Source organism: Equus caballus, chromosome 15 (genome assembly GCF_041296265.1).
Source record: "Equus caballus isolate H_3958 breed thoroughbred chromosome 15, TB-T2T, whole genome shotgun sequence".
NCBI lineage: Eukaryota > Metazoa > Chordata > Mammalia > Perissodactyla > Equidae > Equus > Equus caballus.
The window spans coordinates 45,186,391-45,208,161 of NC_091698.1; the positions used below are offsets into that span (position 1 = coordinate 45,186,391).

The 21,771-nt window shown below is 36.2% G+C and overlaps 1 protein-coding gene across 8 annotated transcripts in view; it reads right to left on the reverse strand.

The window, feature by feature from the left end:
- The window catches only part of ALMS1 (ALMS1 centrosome and basal body associated protein), a 249,616-nt gene that overhangs the window by 107,210 nt on the left and 120,635 nt on the right, over positions 1–21,771 (reverse strand). For all 8 annotated transcript variants that reach the window (XR_011425978.1, XR_011425977.1, XM_070235326.1 and 5 more), the window contains one exon: positions 5,600–7,434. Coding sequence is in view for 6 of the 8 variants with exons in the window: in XM_070235326.1 (XP_070091427.1) it covers positions 5,600–7,434 (1,835 nt within the window). In the remaining 2 variants the exon portion in view is untranslated. The remainder of the gene's footprint in view (positions 1–5,599; positions 7,435–21,771) is intronic.

Below are 21,771 nucleotides of genomic sequence, written 5' to 3' on the forward strand. Positions count from 1 at the left end.
TCCTAGCCAGAGCAATAAGGCAAGAAAAACAAACAGAAGGCATCCAAATCAGAAATGAAGAATTAAAATAGTCTTTTGCAGATGAAATGATCTTATATAAAGAAAACCCTAAAGAGTCCACCAAAAACCTGTTAGAACTAATCAATGAACTCAGTAAAGCTGCAGATACAAAATCAGTTCTGTTTCCATACACTAACAATAAAATATCCGAAAAAGAGATAAAGAAAACAATCCTATTCACAACAGCATTGAACCCAATAAAATACCTAGGAATAAATTTAATCAAGGAAGTGAAAGTTCTGTACACTGAAAGCTACAAGACTTTGATGAAAGAAATTGAGGAAGACACAAACAAATGGAAAAATATCCCATGTTTATGGACCAGAAGAATTAACACTGTTAAAATGTCCATACTACCCAAAGCCATTCATAGATTCAATGCAATCCTTATCAAAATTTCAATGGCATTTTTCATAGAAAGAGAAAAAACAATCCTAAAATTTGTATGGTGCCACAAAGATCCTGAATAGCCAAAACAATTCTGGGAAAGAAGAACAAAAAATCAGAGGCATCACTCTTTCTGATTTCAAACTACACCACAAAACCACAGAAATCAAAACAGTATGGTACTGGCATAAAAATAGACACAGAAACCAATGGAACAGAATAGAGAGCACAGAAATAAATCCCTGCATAGTCAAGTAATATTTGACAAGGGAACCAAGAATATACAATGGGGAAAGGATAGTCTCTTCAATAAATGGTGCTGGGAAAATTGGATAACTACATGCAGAAAATTGAAATTGGACTCCCATCTCACACCACTCACAAAAATTAACACAAAATGTACTAAAGATTTAAATATAAGACTTAAAACTGTAAAACTCCTAGAAGAAAACATAGAGGAAAAACTCCCTGACATTTGTCTTGGCAAGCAGTTTTTGGATGTGACACCAAAAGCACAAGCAACAAAAGCAAAAATCAGTAAGTGGGACTACATCAAATAGAAAATCTTCTGTACAGCAAAAGAAACAATCAATGAAATGAAAAGGGCAACATACAGAATGGGAGAAAATATTTGCAACCCATATATCAGATAAAGGATTAATATCCAAAATATATAAAGAACTCATACAACTGCATAACAAAAAAACAAACAATCCAATTCAAAAATGGGCAGAGAATCTGAATAGAGATTTTTCCAAAGAAGACATACAAATGGCCAACTGGTACATGAAAAGGTGCTCAACATCACTAATGATCAGGGAAATGCAAATCAAAACCACAATGAGGTATCACTTCACACCTGTTAGAATGACCATCATTAAAAAGACAAGAGACAACAACTGTTTGCAAGAATGGAGAGAAAAGGGAACCCTTGTGCATTGTTGGTGGGAATGTAAATTGGTGCAGACACTGGAAAACATCAGGTAGTTTCCTCAAAAAATTAAAAATAGAACTATCATATCCAGCAATCTCATTTCTGGGTATAGATCCAAAGGAAATGAAAACGAGATATTGAAGCGATATCTGCACTCCCATGTTTACCGCAGCATTATTTACAACAGCCAAGATGTGGAAACACCCTAAGTGTCCATCCACAATTGAACTGAAAAAGAAGATGTGGTATACCTATACAGAGGAATATTATGCAGCCATTAGAAAGCAGGAAATCCTGTCATTTGCAGCAACATAGGTGGACTTTGAGGGCATTATGCTAAGTGAAATAAGTCAGAGAGAGAAAGACAAATATTGTATATCAGTTATATGTGGAATTTAACAAAGATGAACTCATGGAAACAAAGAGTAGAATGGTGGCTACAAGGAGCTGGGGGAGGCGGAAATGAGGAGATATTGGTCAAAGGGTACAAACTTCCAATTAGAAGATGAATAAGTTATGGGGATCTATGCGAGCACTGTGATGATAGTTAATAATGTATTATACACTTGAAAGTTGTTATGAGAGTAGATTTTAAATGTTCTTACCACAAAAAAAAGGTAATTATGTGACATGATGGATGTGTTAGCTAATGCTATGGTGGTGACTGTTTTGCAATATATGTGTCCATCAAACTTTTAAACTTACACAATGTTCTATCAATAAAGCTGGGGGGAAAAAAAGAAAAAGAATAAATCCTATTCTCCAAAGAAAAGAAACGAGGGTTGATTTCAGGGCTAGGGCAGGGTAAAGGAGCCAATAAGAAAGTGTTCTCAATAGCTATAACTGAAACAACTTTTGAGTACTATTAGATTATAATCCAAAGAATGAAATAAATGCTCCTGAGTCCACGTGATGTACATGAATAATTAAAAGAATAAACAAATGGGGGAGGAACAATAGCTCTTGCTTATAGAAGAATTTCAATTAATAAATGTGGAAGGAATGATAGAAATTTTAAAACTCCATTAGAATACCAGAGTAATAATTGCTACAGGCAAAATCCACTGATGAATGCTAAAATTAGTGATTAAAGTTTAAGCACAAACAGGATATTTGCATAGTCTATCAGTACCTCCCGCAAATATTTAGTATTTACAAAGAAAAAACAGTAACTTTACAGTGGAGAATCTGGGTAGACACCACTTTAACTAAGTGATCAAGGTTAACATCACCAATTATGCATATCAACAATGTGCTCCCTGATGAGACGCACTGAGAACGCATAATCTCAGTCGAATCTTGAGGCAACATCACACAAAGCCAAATGGAAAGACTTTCTCCAAAACAACTAATCAATTCTCTCCAAAGTGTCAAGGTCATGTGAAACAAGGAAAGACTGAGAAACAGCCACAGATTGGAGGAGCCTGAGGAGACAAGACAATAAAACGCAAGGTGGGATCTTGGGTTGGATCTGAAACTTTCTGTTCATTTAGGTTCATTTATGGAAAAACCAGGTGAAATCCAAATCAGTCTATACTTTAGTAATAATTTTATATGAAGGATAATTTCTTAGTTTTAGTAAATGTTTTAAGGTTATGATGTTATGATAAGATGTTAACATAAGGGGAAGTTTTGGTAAAGGGCACATGGGCAACCTTTAACATATTCCCCAATGACTTCTGCCTCCTGGTATTCATGCCCTTGTGTAATCCTTAATCCTTGAGGATGGACGGGAAATAGCGATTCATTTCTATCAAATAGAAATGTGGCAGAGTGGTGAGATTCACTTCCATAGGTTACAGACAGACTGCAGCTTTTGTCTTGGGCACCTTCTCTTGCTCTCTCACTTGCTCACTCTGAGAGAAGCTTAGCTGTCGTATTTGAGTTGCCTTAAGGAAGGAAGGAACTGATGTCTTTGGCCAACAGCCATGTGAGTGAGCTTGGAAGTACACCCTCTCAGTCAAGCCTTGAGATGAGACCACAGCTGCAGCCAATACCTTGTCTGTAACCTTGTAAGAGACCTTGAGCCAGAAGCACCCAGCTAAGCCACACCTGGATTTCTGAACCACAGAAACTTTGGGATAATATTTATTGTTTTAAGCTGCTACATGTCAGGGTAATATGTTACACAGCAATAGATAATACAGGAACTCTTATCACTATTTGTGCAACTCCTCTCTGCAAGTCTAAAATTATCTCAAAATTAAAAGTTAAAATATATATATATTTAATACATATATATTTACACATGTTTTATGTATATAGCTTGAATTATTTATGGACTCTGGAGTCAGACAAATCCAGGTTCAAATGCTATCTCCAACACTTAACGGCCATGTGATCTTGGGCAAAACATTTAATTTCCCTAAGTATTAGGTTTTTAAAATCTATAAATTGAGGTAATAATATCTATCCTTGATGATTATACTAAGCATAAAATGATATAAGCATCCACTACAATGCCTGGCATTTAGTACATTCTGAACACATGACATTATTATTATATTGTCATGTGTTCATGACATTATATTATTATTATGCCTATTATTATTATACATATTTATAAACATCTATTATTTTCTTCTCATTCAAGGAATTCAGCTCCAATAACCTGGCATTTTATCACTTTGAAGAGTTTAAGTATTGTATATAAACTTGTCCATCTTTTAATTTCTAAACATTAACAAAGGAAAAGAATCAGTAATGATCTCTATAGCACCCTACCATTTATAACACTTGAAACCAGAGATTGACCTTGTTTTTTTTTTTGCCCCAATCCAATTCCCAATTAGTAACTTTTGGAGCTATAAGGGACCTTTCACTTTTCCAACCCTTTCCTTCCACCATCATCTACATATGAATGCCAAAGATATTAAACGACTTGTCCAAGAGGATAGTTGGTAGAAGAGCTGAAGTAGGATTCAAGATTCAGGCAGACAGTACCAAGTAGTGAACAAGCTCTTGATCTGATTAAACAGGCTGCGTTTGAATGCCCATTCTGCTGCTTACAAACAGTATTACTTGAGACAATGCTGTTTGCCAACAAAGTAGCAATGTCAGTGTCTCAGTTTCCCAGGGGGTAAACAAGGATACCACCACCTACCTCATGGTTATCATGAGTATTAAATGAGATAATATATGTAAGTCTCTCATTGCCATGGCTACCACATGTGGAAGCTGAATAAACATTTTTTCCCCTCCTCTTTTCCAAGCCCAGTGCTCACCATTATGATATGCTGCCTTCTTAACTATAAGGTGGAAATATTATATACACAGAGTAACTCTGTTTAGCCATACTGTAAGAGACTCCTTAATGTAAAACTGAATTAATAACAGTATTAAAATTAGGCTGAATAATGTAAATCTAATAGATTTATCCACTGTGAAGTGAGGCAACACATCAGGGAGCACATTATGCTAATATGCATTACTGGTGATGTTAACTTTGATAACTTGGCTAAAGTGATGTCTGCCAAGATTCTCCATTGCAAAGTTCCCTTTTTTCATTGCAAATATTAAATATTTGAGGAGAGGGGCCAGCCCCGTGGCCGAGCAGTTAAGTTTGCATGCTCCGCTTTGGCAACCCAGGGTTTCACCAGTTCAGATCCTGGGCACAGACACGACACCACTCGTCAGGCCACGCTGAGGCAGCATCCCACATGCCACAACTAGAAGGACCCACAACTGAAATATACAACTATGTACTGGGGGGATTTGGGGAGAAAAAGCAGAAAAATAAAAAGAAGATTAGCAACAGTTGTTAGCTCAGATGCCAATCTTTAAAAAAAAAAAATTTGAGGAGAATCATGAAATGAAAACAGAGAGCGAGCGAGTGCAGGCACAAGCCAGCAAGCAGGAGAGTGAGTGCATGTATGCACACCCTCCCAAAGCCTGGTCTTCAACATATCTCCAACACAACAAATAAGGAATTAGTAAATTGTAGCACTGGATGATCAAAGATTCTTCTCAAAGTAATCCAATGCTTTAAAACACTTGATGGCAAGTCTTGTCAAAAGACCTTTGAAAGTATAAATACATTACCTTCAGATGTTCTCTTACTTACATATTTAACCCTTGAAAGACTTCTAGCAGATTAGTCAGATACAACCTCCTCTAAGAGAAAACATACTTCCTTTCCCCCAAGAATTTACATTTGCTTAAGTATTTTAAACCCTTTAGCACAAATTCCATCAGCTTGCTTGTCATCACGAGACTCACCGATCTGTGGATATCGGAGTCCCTTCTGGATTGGAATAGCCTTCCAAATCTGAAATGTTCACTTGTGTTTGCCTTGACGTTACTATCTGGCTATTCTGAAAAGGCATGATTTTCAAGTCCTGAGTAACAGTACTACTATCTAGAAGAGACTGTACAACTTGGAAGTCCAGTGAAGATTTAGGTCCTAGAAAACCTAAAGATTCTTGATCCTGTGCTACAGGATTACTGGTCAATAATGTGGAGGTCGGTTCCAATGATCTTGAAGATATAGTTTGTAGGTCAGACTTAAACTCACTATTCATCCTTGTTTTAGAAGCAGGATCCAATGAATGAAATCTTTTATCTAAGGTTCCACTATCCAACTTGGAAGGAGTCTTGGGACAAAGAGTTATACGAACACAAGAAAGTGCTTTTCTATTTGAAGGTGGAGTAGATGCAGATGTTACTAATGTACATTGATTTGGGGCTGACTGGGAAACCACATTATTGAACTTGGCTTCAACATTTATATTAGAAATGTGTGATTTAGGCTTAGGTTGATTATTCTTTTCTACTACACAATTCTGACCTTGAGGAAGGGGGGAATCATGTTTTCTCATGTGGTGATCTACATCTGAGACTTTGCTTTGTTCAAAGAGCTGACGTTGTTCAAGAAAAATGGAAGAAGGAAGGTCTGAAGCTATATAATCCTGACCTTGAGGAAGGGGAGAGTGGTTTTCTCTCATCTGATGATCTACATGTGGGGATTTGCTTTGTTCAAAGAGTTCTTGTTTTTCAAGAAAAATGCGACAAGGAAGGTTTGAAACTACATAATCCTTATGTTGAAGAGGGGGAGAATGGTGTTTTCTCACGTGGTGATCTGCATGTGACACTTTGCTTTGATCAAAGAGCTCTCGTTGTTCAAGAAAAATATGCGAAGGAAGGTCTGGAGTTCTAGTTACAGTCTTCTGTTTTGCTCCTAGTGTGGAACTTGGTCTGCCCATGCTAATGAGGGTATGGTTATCAGAAAAATGAACTTCCTTGAAATTGCTACAATTTGCACTGGTACTGGGCTCAGAAAGACTGCCTTTAAAATATCTTTCTAAGAGTTTTTCTTCTTGGTGAGGATGTTCAACAGGTAATTTTTGGCTTTGCCTACTACTTTCCGCTAAAATAGTCACAGCTTTATCTGGTGAATGACTAATGGTTTTAAATGACGAAGGGGAATAGGTTTTCTGTTTTAGATCTCTAGGAGGATTTTGCTCTTCAGTAAAATGAGAATTAAATACCCCCACAGATGCTCCAGTACACTGGTTACCTTCAGTAACACCAACCTTAAGAACAGAGGAATCTGAAAAGCATTTAGAATGTCGATGAGATGAAAAAGTGATGGAGGTAGTAAACTTTTTCATGGGTTCTGGGGGCACCATGTGTGATGAATGACAATCCATTTCTTCAGGTGGCACACAAGCAGGTTCTACTAATTCTGACAGCCAAGGGTTCATCCTTTCACGGAATGGCATTCGAAGCCCCTTGCTAATTTTGAAGTCATCAGCTGTAAAGTTTTGAAATGGGGAATGACTTTGTAACTGCAAGGAATTCCAAACTTCAAAATGGGGGTTGTTCTGGTCTAGTGATCTGGAAAGGTTGATGTGCCTGGTTCTCCATGATGATGGGCTCTGTTGTCCTCTGATCATTTCTGAGGTATCAGCAGATCTGAAAACGCAAGGGCGGCTGTCCAATTGTGGTTGTTCAGCAGTTAGAGTCCTGAAACATCCTTTTTCATGGCTCTCAATAATAATGTGACTACATACAGCTTCTGGCTGGCATCCTATTCCCCCTGGACTCCGTAAACCCTAGAAGATATAAACAAGTTCTTACTTGAAGTAGTGTAAACAGTTATATAAAATTCAGTTTTACATTCAGGCTATGATTTGACCATGAAGATCATTTTGATCTTTTACAATAAAACAGGTAAGAACACAACAAGAAAAAGACAGTTAACTATAGAATAAAATGGCTCACGATAACTAAGACTACGCAGTTAATTTCCTGTAAAAATTTTTCACTAAAGTAACAAAAGCAAAGACCACTGTTGTCCCCCAGTATTCTCACAGTTTTTCTTTTAGTAACAAAGTCCCTTACCTCAACTTTTGCTGGTCACATGGCCACCAAGCTGGAGACGTTTCCAGTTTCTTTTGCAGCTAGTTGTAAGCCCATATGACTAGGTTTAGGCGAACAGGTTATGCACAAAAGCAGTAAGTACAACTTCTGCTTCCTGTCCTTAATAAAATCAAGTTCTTGACCTCCATGTTCCTACTACCACCATCACTACCATCACCATTACTCTTGCCAGCTGAAAATGGTGATGTCTAGAACAACCCTGGAAGCAACGTGCAAGGATGGCTTGGCTGCCCAGTCAGCTTGGGTCTTCAGATGACCTCAAGGTGCAGAGCTCCCTTTCCTATCCCGGACTATCACATGAAAGTAAAATAAAATTCTACCTTATTTGAGCCATTGTATTTTTGGGTCTCTTTGTTAAAGAAGCTTGGCGTACACCCTAGTATTTTACCACAAATAATAGGAAAAACAACTAGTACCTCTTCCTGGGGTGTAGGATCAGTACCTAAAGATACCATAAATATAACATTTCTTAAAGATTTCTGTGTTTTATCTATAAAGTCATAACCGGGCAACTACTTGATGATATAGCCACATTTGATTTTATATAAAAACATTTTAAATTATACTGCCACTTCCTACATAATGGAGTAGATGTACTTTCCCCTATTTCTCCTGCTAGGTACAACTAAATATTCTGGACATCACATATAAAACAAACTTAAGAAGAAACTAAAAGATGTAAAGAAGCCAAACTGGCTAGGGACCTTGGGATCTGAGGAATGACATGGTAGTAAGATCCCTAGGGTTTCTTTTTACCTCAAATATATACCAGATTTGGAGCTGAAGGAGCCAGTGACCTAGGAACAAAGAGCACAGAAAAAAGCTCTAACAAAAACCTGCTCTCATTAGCTAAAAAAAAAAAAACAGTAAAGGTGAAGTCCAGCAAGACAGAAAACTTTTAGACAATAATTGCTCTATTCCAGCCAAACACCACAGAAAAAATACTGTGGCCTCAGCCACATCTATACCAGCAAAGGCCAAGTAAAGAGCCTAGAATTCTACCCTTGCAAACCTATACTGAGGCACCTCAACATCCAGGCCAAGGTGGTATTAGAGATGGCCAAGGAAGAGCCCAGGACTTATTTTCACACCAGCTGGCTGGTAATGAGCTAATTCTCATGTGGTGTCAGCGGTGTCAATGGTTTCAGTGGACCACACAGAAGACCAGACTTTCATCCCCACTCAGAAGTAATGAGGTGCCCTGCTCTCTCCCAGCTGCAGACTGGAAGAAAATATTTGAAAATTCCATATCCAATAAAAGACTTGTATCTAACATATATAAAGAACTCTGAAAACTCAACAGTAAAAAATAAAAGACAATCCAATCAGAAAAATAGGCAATAAAAATAGACATTTCACTGGAAAGGATAGAGATGGGAAGAAGGGCATGAAAAGATGTTCAACACCATTAATCATTAAGGAAATGCAAATTGAAACCACAATAAGATAGCATTACATATCTATCAGAATGGCTAAAACAAAAAACAGTGAGAACACCAAATGCTAGTGAGGCTGTGGAGTAACGGAATCACTCACACATTACTGGTGGGAACTAATAAAATAGTTCAACTACTCTGGAAAATGGTGTAGCAGTTCTCAAAAAACTAAACATACAACTACCATATGACCCAACGATAGCACTTCTGTTCCCACAGAAACAAAGACTTATGTTTACCAAAAACCTGCACATCAATGTTTTCAGCAGCTTTACTTATAATAGCCTAAAATTGGAAAACAACCAAGATGTCATCCAATAGGTGAATTTTTTTTTTTTTTTAGGAAGATTAGCTCTGAGCTAACATCTGCTGCCAATCCTCCTCTTTTTGCTGAGGAAGACTGGCCCCGAGCTAACATCCATGCCCATCTTCCTCTACTTTGTATGTGGGATGCCTACCACAGCATGGCTTGCCAAGCAGTGCCATGTCCACACTTGGGATCCGAACCGGCGAACCCCAGGCCGCCGAAGTGGAATGTGCGCACTTAACTGCTGCGCCACCAGACTAGCCCCAATAGGTGAATATTTAAACAAACTGCAAAACATCCATATCATGGAATACTACGCAGTAATAAAAAGGAACAGACTAGTGATACACACAACAATCTGGATATTTTCCACAGAATTATGCTGAGAAAAGCCAATTTTAAAAGTTGCATATCATATGGTTTTATTTATATAACATTCTTGAAATGACAAAATTACAGGAATGAGATCAGATTTATATTTGCCTGAGGTTAAGAAATGGGTGAGGGCAAGAGAGAATATAGCTATACAGGGCAACATAAGGGACTCTTGTGATGATGTAAATGTTAACTATCCTGACTGTATCAGTGTTAATATCCTGGTTGTGATATATTACTACAGATATGCAAGATGTTACCATTGGTAGAAATTGAGTAAAGGGTAAAAGCAATCCTTCTATACTATTTACCACTGCATATAAATCTACAATTATTTCAAAATAAAATGTTAAATTTTTAAAAAAGCCAATAAATTAATTAAACACCACTGGATAAAACTAACACTTTAAAAATGATATTTTTATTCCATGGCTTCTTATTACCCTGACACTACCTGACATACCACTGGGAAATAAATATTCCAATTTGAGAAACATAAACTTAATCCAGCCTCTTAAAACTGGGCATAATTAGATATGCCCAGTATAATTATACTCATCCCCAAAGATATTTCTTCCTCCTTTCCAACAATCCATACCTTACCATTTTTTTGAATATTCCAAGTCCTACAATCTCCCATCGCCTCTTTCAAGTTTTATAATAATTATAAACATCTTTCACAATAAACTTTCCATTTAAAAAATTCTTATAGCTTTAGTCTTTGGCAAATAAATTTTAGTATTTTTATATAACGTTTTCCAGATAAGCTATAAAAACTTTTGTTACATCCCAACAATGATTAACTAGATATGTAACAGGCTCTTAAAAGCTATTGTTCAGCTGAACAAAATCCAACACTCTTTCATGATAAACTCACTCAGTAAACTAGAAATGAAAGGGACTTCCTCAACCAGATCAAGGCTATCTACAAAAAGATGCACAGCTAACATTATACTAAATGGCGAAACAGTAGATGCTTTTCCCTTAGGACAAGAACAAAACAAGTACGTCCATTCTCCCTGTTATATTCAACGTCATCCTGGAGGGTCTAGTCAGGGCAATTTGGAAAGCAATTAGAGAAATTTAGATTGGAAAGAAAGAAGTAAAACTATCTCTATTTGCAGAAGACATGATCTTCTATATAAAAAACCCCAAGGAAATCACACAAAACCAACTAGGACTAATAAACAAGTTCAGCAAAGTTGCAGGATATGAGCTCAATATACAAAACTCAACTATATTTCAATACACAGTGAACAATCTAAAAATGAAATTAAGAAAACAGTTCCATTTCCAATCGCATAAAAAAGAATAAAATGCTTAAGAATATATTTACCTAAATAAAATAAGAGTACTATACTATAAAACATTGTTGAAAGAAATTACAGAAGATCAAAATAAATGGAAAACTGGCCCAATGGATTGGAAGATTTAATATTGTTAAGATGGCAATAATTCTCATATTGATCTACAGATTCAAGGCAATTCCTACCAAAATCCCAGCTGGCAGTTTTTGCAAAAATTGACAAGCAGATCCTAAAATTCATATAGAAATTCAAGGGACCCACAGTGGTCAAACCAATCTTGAAAATGATGAACAAAGTTGGAGGACTCACTTTCTGATTTCAAAACTTAACTACACAGCTACAGTAATCAAAAAGGTAAGGTGGTACTGGTACAGGGATAGACATATAGATCAAGGGAATAGAACTAACAGTACAGAAATAAACATTGACATTTATGGTGAGTTGATCTCCAACAAAGGGGCCAAGAGAATTCATGGGTAAGAATCATTTTTTCAGTAAACAGTCCTGGGACAACTGAATATGCATGTGCAAAAGAATGAATTTGCCCTCTATATATAAAACTCTAAGGAGACAAGCAACAAAAGTAAAAATATATAAATTGGACATCAAAATTTAAAACGTCTGTGCATCAAAGCACACAATCAGCAGAGTAAAAAGGCAACCTACAGAATGGGAGAAAATATTTGCAAATCTGGTGAGGAGTTAATATCTAGAATATATAAAGAACTCTTACAACTCTAAAATGAAAAAATAAACAACCTGATTCAAAAAGGGGCAAAGGTCTTGAAAAGACACTTCTCCAAAAAAGAGAGACAACTGGCCAACAAGCATATGATGCTCAACATTGTTAATCATCAGGGGAATGCAAATCAAAACCATAACAAGACATAACTTCACATGCGTAAGATGGCCATTATCAAAAACACAGAAAGTCACAAGTATTGGTGAAAATGTGGAGAAACTAGAATCCTTGTCCACTTTTGGTAGGAACGTAAAGTGGTACAGCTGCTATGGAAAACAGTACGGCAGTTTGACAAAACTTAAAAACAGAATGAGCACATGATCTAACAATTCCACTTCTGGGTCTACACTCAAAAGATTAAAAGCAGGGTCTCAAGGAGATATTTGTATGCTCCTGTTCACAGGAGCACTATTCACAATAGCCAAAAGGTGGAGGTAATTCAGTGTCCATTGACGAAAGAATGGATAAACAAAATGTGGTATATGCATACAACAGAATGTTATTCTGCCTCTAAAAAGAAGGAAGTTCTGACACATGATACAACATGGATAAACCCTGAGGACATTAGGCTAAGTGAAATAAACCAGTCACAAAAAGACAAATACTGTACAATCCTACTTTTATGAGACACCTAAAGGAGTCAAATTCATAGAGACAGAAATTAGAATGGTGGTTGCCAGAGACTGGGGAGAAGGGAAAATGGGGAGTTGTAATTTGATGGATATATAGTTTCAGTTTTACAAAAAGAAGAGTTGTGGAGATAGGCTGTACAATAATGGGAATATAGCTAACACTACTGAATTGGATACTTAAAAATGTTTAAGATGGTAAATTTTATGTATATTTTACCACAATTTTAAAAAATAAAAAAACTTTTATCACCTCAAAGGGGATCATAGACTTAAATATAAGAACTAAAACTAAATCTCTTTGAAGAAAATGATAAATCTTTGTGACTCTGGGATATGCCATGATTTCTTAACATGACACCAAAAGCACAAGCTATCATAAAAGAGAAGTATAAGTTGGACTTCATCAAAATCAAAAACTTGTGCTTCAGAGGTCACCATTAAGAAAGTGAAACGATAGCACATAGGGGAAAATATTTGCAAATAAATATCCAGCAAGAGTCTATTATTCAGAATATACAAAGAACTCTTACAATTCAACAGTAAAAAGACAACTACATTCAAAGGATTTAAATTTAGACAACTAAATGGGCAAAGGATTTGAATAGAGACATTTCTACCAAGAAGATAAACGACAAATAAGCATACGAAAAGGCATTCAACAGCATTTATCATTAGGAAAATAAATCAAAACACAATGAGATACCACTTCATATCCATCATAATAGCTATAATCAAAAAGAAAATAACAAATGTTTGAAAGGATGTGGCAAAATTGGAACCTTCATATACTGCTGGTGGGAATGCAAAGTGGTGCCGTTACGGTATATACCCAAGAAATGTGAAAACATATTCACTCAAAAACTTTTACACTTATATTCATAGCAGCACTATTCACAATAGCCAAAAAAGTGGGGGGGGGGGGGGGAAGTGTATCAACTGGTGAATGGACAAATAAAATATGATACATTCATACAATGGAATATTACTTGGCAATAAAACGTAATTAAGTACTGATTCATGCTACTACACAACATGGATGAATCTTGAAAACATTATGCCAAGTAAAATAAAGGAGTCACAAAAGATCACATATCATATGATTCCATTTACATGAAATGTCCAGAATAGGAAAATCCATACAGAGAGTGGATTAGTCATTGCCTATGGCTAGGGGAATTGGGGTGGGGTGGAGGGGAGAAGGGATGATAAAAATGTTCTAAAATTAGGTTATTGTACAATTCTGTAAATAAAGCACAAACCATTAAATTATAGACTTTAAATGGGTAAACCTTATAGTATGTAAAGAGTACTCCAATAAAACTCTTACAAAAGTACTGTTTAGCTGATATATGTCCTTTGGAAATTTCCAGAGACTATTTCTCAATTAAAGTTTTCACTTAGATCTATTTCAGTTTTATCAGAATGTATTATTCTCTTATTGCTCAGCTTAATATTGCTAGTCACAGACTTCATAAAACAAGCCAGAAAAGATAGAAAAAATAGTTCTTCCCTGTCACATAAAACAAAACACACACATGTGCATGCGCATGCAAACACAGAGAAATCTAGCACTAAAAGCAAAATCTACCCTCTACAAAGAAATGAAACTTGGATTACTACTCCATGCAAAACTTCCTTGAAAATCAAAAAGGTATGGAAATAAATGTTTTTAAAAACAAATACGGGTTACCATAAATTTGACTGTAAAATTTTAGAAAAATTTATAAATTAACACAGAATTACCTGGCAGGAGTAATTTTGTAAGTTGTTCATGGTTTTATTTTTTAGGAACTCGAAACAAAAAATTTAAAAAAAACAGCTGAAACAATTTCTACTTGTATTAGAATCAACAAGTGTTCTTTTTAAATGTTTTCTGGAAAAACCTGAAAATCTTGCTGTACATTTAAAATCAATCCCAAACCTACTAAGATGAGTAGAACCTGATTATTTATATTCAAAACAACTTAAATATACAACAGCAAACCTAAGCAATAATATTGTGTGTGAACACATGTATATAACAGAGCTTTAAAATATATTCTTTTACAAGAATGTTTAATGGAGAAGTGAACACAACATAAGCAAAAGATAGACAGAATATAAAATATACTAATCAGCTTATAAACAAATGCTTTATTGAGGCAAAATTCATATAACATGAAGTTAACCATTTTAATGTACACAATTGGGTACCATTTAGAACACCTCTGTGTAGTGTGTAACCATCACCTTTATCTGGTTGCAAAATATTTTTACCAACCCAAAAGGAAACCCATATCCAGTAAGCCATCTCTATTCCTTTCTCCTTTCCACTCAGCATTTGGCAAATACTAATAAACTTTCTATCTCTATGAATTTATCTACTCTGGATATTTCATATCAATTAAATAATATGTGACCTTTCATGTCTGGATTCCTTCACCTAGCATAATGTTTTCAACATTCACCTATGTTGTAGCAAGTATCAGAAATTCATTCCTATATATGGCTCAATAATATTCCATCATATTGGATATACGACACTTTATCCATTCATCAGTTGATGGACATTTAGCTGTTTCCACTTTTTGGCTTTTGTGAACAATGCTGCTACGAAAACTTAGGTATAATTTTTTGTTTGACCAACTGTTTTTCAATTCTTTTAGGTATATATCTAGTACTGGAATTGCTGGGTCATACTATTATTTATTATTCCGCATTATTATTATTGCAATCCTATCAACTGTTTGAGGAACTGCAAATCTGTTCCCCACAGCAGCTGCACTATTTTACATTCCCACCAGCAATGCATAAGGGTTCCAATTTCTCCGTACCTTTGCCAAGCTTTTTATTCTCCATTTTTAAAATAAAGCTATCTTAGCAGGTTTGAAATGGTACCATTGTTCTTTATTTCCTCATATGGCTTTGTGTTACTGTCTAGTGGCCTTTCATTTCACCTGAATGACTCCCTGTAGCATTTCTTGCAGGAAAAACCCCTAGGTTAATGTTTACCTGGTCTTAAATTCTTGTACATTTCGAAAGCTAGTTTTGCCAGATACAGAATTCTTCTTTGGCAGTTTTTTCCTTCAGCACCTTAAATACATCATCCCACTCCCTTTAGGCCTCCATGGTTTCTAAAGAGCACTTGACTGTTAATCTTACTGAAGATCTCTTGTAAGTGATGACTTGCTTCTCTATTGCTGCGTTTAAGATTTCCTGTCTTTGGTTTTCAACAATTTGACTATAACGTGTCTTGGTGTGGAACTCTTTCAGTTTATGCTGCTTAGAGTTTACTAAGCTTCTTAGAAGTGTAGATGTACGTTTTCCATGAAATTTGGGAAGTTTTCAACAATTACTTCACCAAGTATTATTTTTGTCCCTTTCTCTCCCCCTGGGACTTCCATTATACATGTGTTGGTACGTTGGTACGTTTGGTGATATCTCATGGCACTGTTAATTTTTCTTTATTCTTTTCTCTTTCTGGGCCTCAGACTCGGTAATCTCAATTGACATATCTTCAAGTTCACAGATCCTTTGTTCTGCCTGCTCAAATCTGCTATTGATTTTTCATTTCAATTACTGTATTTTCACCTCCAGAATTCATTTATAATTTCTATTCCTCTTTTGATATCTCTATTTGGTGAGACGTTCTTTTCTTTGTTTTCTTCAGTTCTTTGTCCATGACTTTCTTTAGCTCTTTGAGCATATTTAAGACAGTTGATTTGAAATCTTTTTCAAATAAGTATAATTACTGTGCTTCCTCAGGGGCAGTTTTTATGAACTACTTTTTTTCCTGAGAATGGTCATACTTTAAGTGCATAATAATTTGTTGAAAATTGGACATATCAAATATTACAGTGTGGCAACTCTGGATATCAGATTCTCCCTCCTACCTGGGGTTTGTTGTTGTTGCTTGTTTTGGGTTGTTTGCTACTTTTCTAAACTACTTTTGTAAAAAGTTTGTATTCTTTGTTGTGTGTGGCACTGAAGTCTATGTTCTCTGAGCTTAACGGTCAGCTATAGTTTTGACAGAGTTTCCTTAAACACTTGCAGCCAAAAAAAAGAAAACAAAAACAAAAAAAAACCCTTACTGAAATGCAACAACTCTTTACTTCAGTAAGTGTTCCTTTTTATTTTTAAGTTCTTACTAGATTCCAGAGTTCTGCAAAAGTTGATTCTGACACATTGTCTAGTCTAGGAGGTGTTTTTGTGCAGGAACAGAGCCTTAGACTGTATGACTTCACCATGTTTGATAACATCACTCACAAATGTTTCATATGCATTAAAAAAGTATTTGAACTTTGACTATGCTGATTGCTACTATCAAATACATATTCTTTATCATATTGAGGCATTGTTCTCTAATTTAAAGAAATATTTTTAATTGGAAACAGATTATTATTTTTTATTTTTATTTCCACAATACCTTCTTGGAGCCTATTAAAATAATTGTGGTTTTCCTACTAATGTAAAAATATATGTTTATAATTTCCTAATACTGAACCATCTGCTTTGCTAGATCAACCCTACCTGCTTGTGATACGTTATTTTTAAAAATATAATACTGAATATCAAACAATAATATTTAAACATTTTTACATCTGCATTTGCCACAGAAGATTCTTTCTTTTTTAATATATACTTTTTTATTCCAATAAGAACACTTAATATGAGCTCTGGCCTCTTGATAAAGGGTACATCTCTTTTTTAAATGCACAGTGGAGTATTACTAACTATAGGCACCATGTTGTGGGGTGGCTAGAACTTGCTCATCTTGCATAACTGAAACTATAAACTGTTGAACAGCAATTCCCCATTTTCCCCTCCCCATAGCCCTGGCAACCACCATCTACTGTTTCTATGAGTTCAACTATTTCAGAAACCTCATATAAGTAGAATTATGCAGTTGTACTTCTGAGACTGGCTTATTTTATTTAGCATAATGTCCTCATGTTCAGTCATATTGTTAGACATGGCAGGATTTCCTTCGTTTTTAAGGCTGAATAATATTCCATTGTGTGTGTGTGTGTGTGTATATATATATATGTGTGTGTATATATATATACACACATATATGTATATGCCACATTTTCTTTTTTTTTTAAAGATTGGCACCTGAGCTAACAACTGTTGCCAATCTTCTTTTTTTTTTCCTGCTTTTTCTCCCCAAATCTGCCAGTACATAGGTGTATATTTTAGTTGCGGGTTCTTCTAGTTGTGACATGTGGGATGCCACCTCAACATGGTCTTATGAGTGATGCCATGTCTGTGCCCAGGATCTGAACCAGTGAAACCCTGGGCTGCTGAAGCGGAGCATGTGAACTTAACTGCTTGGCCACAGGGCCGGCCCCTATACCACATTTTCTTTATCCACTCATCTGTCAATAACATAGCAACTATTATGAATAATGCTGCAGTTATCACAGGAGTGCAGATATCAAAGATCCTTATTTTAATTCTTTTGGATATATACCCAGAAGTAGAATTGGTGGAGCACACAGTAATTCCATTTTTAACTTTTTGAGGGCTCTCCATACTGTTTTCTATAGCAATTACAACACCTTACATCCCCTACAACAATGTACAAGGGTTCCAGTTTCTCCCCATCCTTTCTAATCCTTGTTATCTTTTGATTTTTTGATAGCAGCCATCCTGATGAGTGTGAGATGATATCTCATTGTGGTTTTTATTTGCATTTGATGATTAGTGATGTTGAGCATGTTTTCAGGTACTTGGGCAGTTATATATCTTCTTTAAAGAAATGTCTATTCAAGTCCTTTGCTCATTCTTTTAACCAGGTTGGTAGGTTTTTTCTTTTTTTCTTCTGCTATTGTGGTGTAGGAGTTCCTTACGTATTTTGAATATTGACCCAAGATATAAGCTGTGCAAATATTTTCTTTCATTCCACACTTTGCCTTTTCATTCTGTTGATTATTTTCTTTGCTCTGAAGAAGGTTTTTAATCTGATGTAGTCCCAGTTGTCTATTTTTATTTTTGTTTTCTATGCTATAATTTATGTAAGCCTCATAGCAGCCACAAAGAAAATACCTACAGAAGACAAAGATGAGAAAAAAAGAAAGCAATCAAAACAAATCCCTAAAAAAGAATCAGCAAATCACAAAGGACTGCAGCTAGAGAGGAAGAGAGACAAGAGAACTACAAAACAGACAGAAAACAATTAACAAAAATCAATAGTAAGTCCTTCGCTATCAATAATTACTTAAAACGTAAATGGATTAAACTTCCCAATCAAAAGACAGAGAGTGGCTAAATGGATGAATAAGCAAGATGCAACTATATGCTATTTACAACAGACTCACTTTGGATTTAAGGACACCCATAGGCTGAAAGTGAAGGGATGCAAAAAAGATATTCCACACAAATGGTAACCAAACAAGCACAGGAGTGACTTTACTAATATCAGACAAAATAGAGTTGAAGTCATAATTGTCACAAGAGACAAAGAAGGTCATTACATAATGATAAAAGAGTCAATTCATCTGAAAGAAATAACAGTTACGAATATATATGCACCCAACATCCAAGCACCTAAATATGTAAAGCAAATATTACAAGAACTGAAGGGAAAAATAGACAGCAATACAATAATAGAAAACTTCAAATACCCCACTTTCAATAATGGACAGAACTTCCAGACAGAAAACCCAATAAGGAAACAGTGGACTTGAACAACACTATAGATCAAAAGATTCTAAGACCTATAAAGATAACTAAACCCAACAGCGACAAAACATGGAATATTCTCTAGGATAGATCATATGTCTGGTCAAATAACAAGTCTTAACAAATTCAAGAAGATTGATATCATACCAGGTATCTTTTCTGACCACAATGGAATAAAACTAGAACTCAATAAGAGTAGGAAAACCAGAAAATTCACAAATATGTGGAAATTAAACAATATACTCTTGAACAACCAATGATTCAAAGAAGAAATCACAAGGGAAATTAGAAAATATCTTGAGACAAATGATAATGAAAACACAACACACCAAAACTTATGGGATGCAGTAAAACCAGTACTAAGAGGGAAATTTATAGTGATAATTCCCTATGTTAAAAGAAAATAGGTGCTGGCCCAGTGGTGTAGTGGTTAAGTTTGCGCACTCTGCTTCAGCAGCCTGTAATTTGCAGGTTTAGATCCCAGGCAAGGACTTACATATCAGTCATCAAGACATGCTGTGGCAGCGTATTACATACAAAATTGAGGAAGATTGGCAGAGATGTTAGCTCAGCGACAACCTTCCCTAGCAAAAAGAGGAAGACTGGCAATAGATGTTAGCTCAGGGCCAATCTTCCTCATCAAAAAAAGAAAGAAAGAAAGAAAACAAAGATATCAAAAAATAAAGCCTAACTTTATAGTCAAGGAACTAGAAAAAGAACAAACTTAACGCAAGTTAGCAGAAGGAAGGAACTAATAAAGATTAGAACAGAAACAAATGAAACAGAGAGCAGGAAAACAATAGAAAAAATCAATAAACCTAAGAGATGGCTATTTGAAAAGATAAAATTGAAAAACCTTTAGCTAGACAAAGAAAAAAGGAGGACTCAAGGAAATAAAATCAGAAATGAAAGAAGAGACGTTACAACTGATGTCAAAGATTCTTTCATAATTTTCTGTTTCAAGTTGCCTGTGAAATTTTTTTATCCACATTCTGTTAGTATTCTCAAGTAAACTGTGAAATTTTTATTTTCTTTTACACATTAGAACTGTTTAGATAGCATTATTGATAGTTTGAAAGACTCTCCTATATAAACATCTGAATCAGGTATATTTTCCCCAACTTTTTGTTATGAATATACCAAAAAGTTGATAGAGGGCTATCTCAGGGACTTCTGGTTTCTTATTCCACATGTAAGGAGCCTGGAAGTCGCCACTCTGCCCTAACAACAAGTAAAAAACTGAACAAATTGAAAAATGAACAACTTTTCTTGGATCCATAAGAGAAGTAAGGACACAGGGCAAACTGCTGCCCCCAAGAAGAAAGACAGGTAAATACAGGGAGTCAAGGCTTACAGGAGCAACTATTCAGCAGACCATCCTGGGAACCAGTATTGGGGTAGGAAAACCTGAACTGTACTTGAGCTGCTGGAGGCTCAAGGTGGACAAATCTGACCTTTAAAAACTCCAGGAGTCTCAGTCATAGGGGTATCCCTAACACTTTTCTGAGTTTTACCCTCCAGGAGCTTGACCAGGTTCTCACAGTAAATAGTAGAGAAAAATTCCAGCAAGTTTTCAGCAGGGGGTGAAGAAAAGAAATCATTCTGAAATATGCCAGAGCACTCTCTTCTTCTTAACAAGGCCTGCCCTCAGGAGAAACTACTGAACCAGAGCCTAATCTGCTGAGGTATTATCAGAGCCTAACTGACCTGGGGGAGGAGAAATACCCAGGTTCAGTTAGCTCCAGCCTTCCACATGAGGGAAGGGAAATACTTAACTCCAGCTCACTCTAGCCTTCCACATGGGAGAGACCAATATCCATCTCCAGCCCACTCTAGCCATCCTGTCCTACATAAGAGAAGAGAGAAAAGAATGCTTTCCCTCCCGACAGATCTTACCACCATGTTACTAAAGGCATATTTACAACAGTACCTCTTTTACCTGACACATTATGTCCACTTACGAGGAAAAATTTACAAAACACACATGATGAGAAAACAGCTACTTTGGAGAGTTACGTCAGCATAATGGCAGAGTGACCTCTTCCCCTGGACTCTCCCCCTTAAAATACAACCAAAAGCACCGACAACATAACTAACAATAATGTACAACTGAAATTTCACAAGGTTGTAAACTATCATAATCTTAATAAAAAGTTAAAAAAAATACAACCAAAAGGACATTCAAACACCAACAGAGGACGTTCACACAACACAAAAGATGCCTGAGAGACCCATACCCATACGTCTGAAGGTGGCGGTTGGGCTGGATCCTCCAGAGGAAGTTGAAGCTGATTGAGATGAGCTCCATGGAGGGAGAGGGGCTGGTTGGGGAAGGTGTGCAGCTGAGGAGAGGTGCACCATCCCCACCCAGAGCTCCAGCCCCACAATCTAGCCCCATGATCACCAGGAGCACGGCACAGTGAGAGAGGGGCCAGCTGGGGGAGCTGTGCAGCTGAGGAGAGGCGCCCCGTCCCCCACCAGTGCTCTAGCCCCACAATCACCTGGAGCATGGTGCAGAGAGAGAGGGGCCGGCTGGGGGAGGTGAGC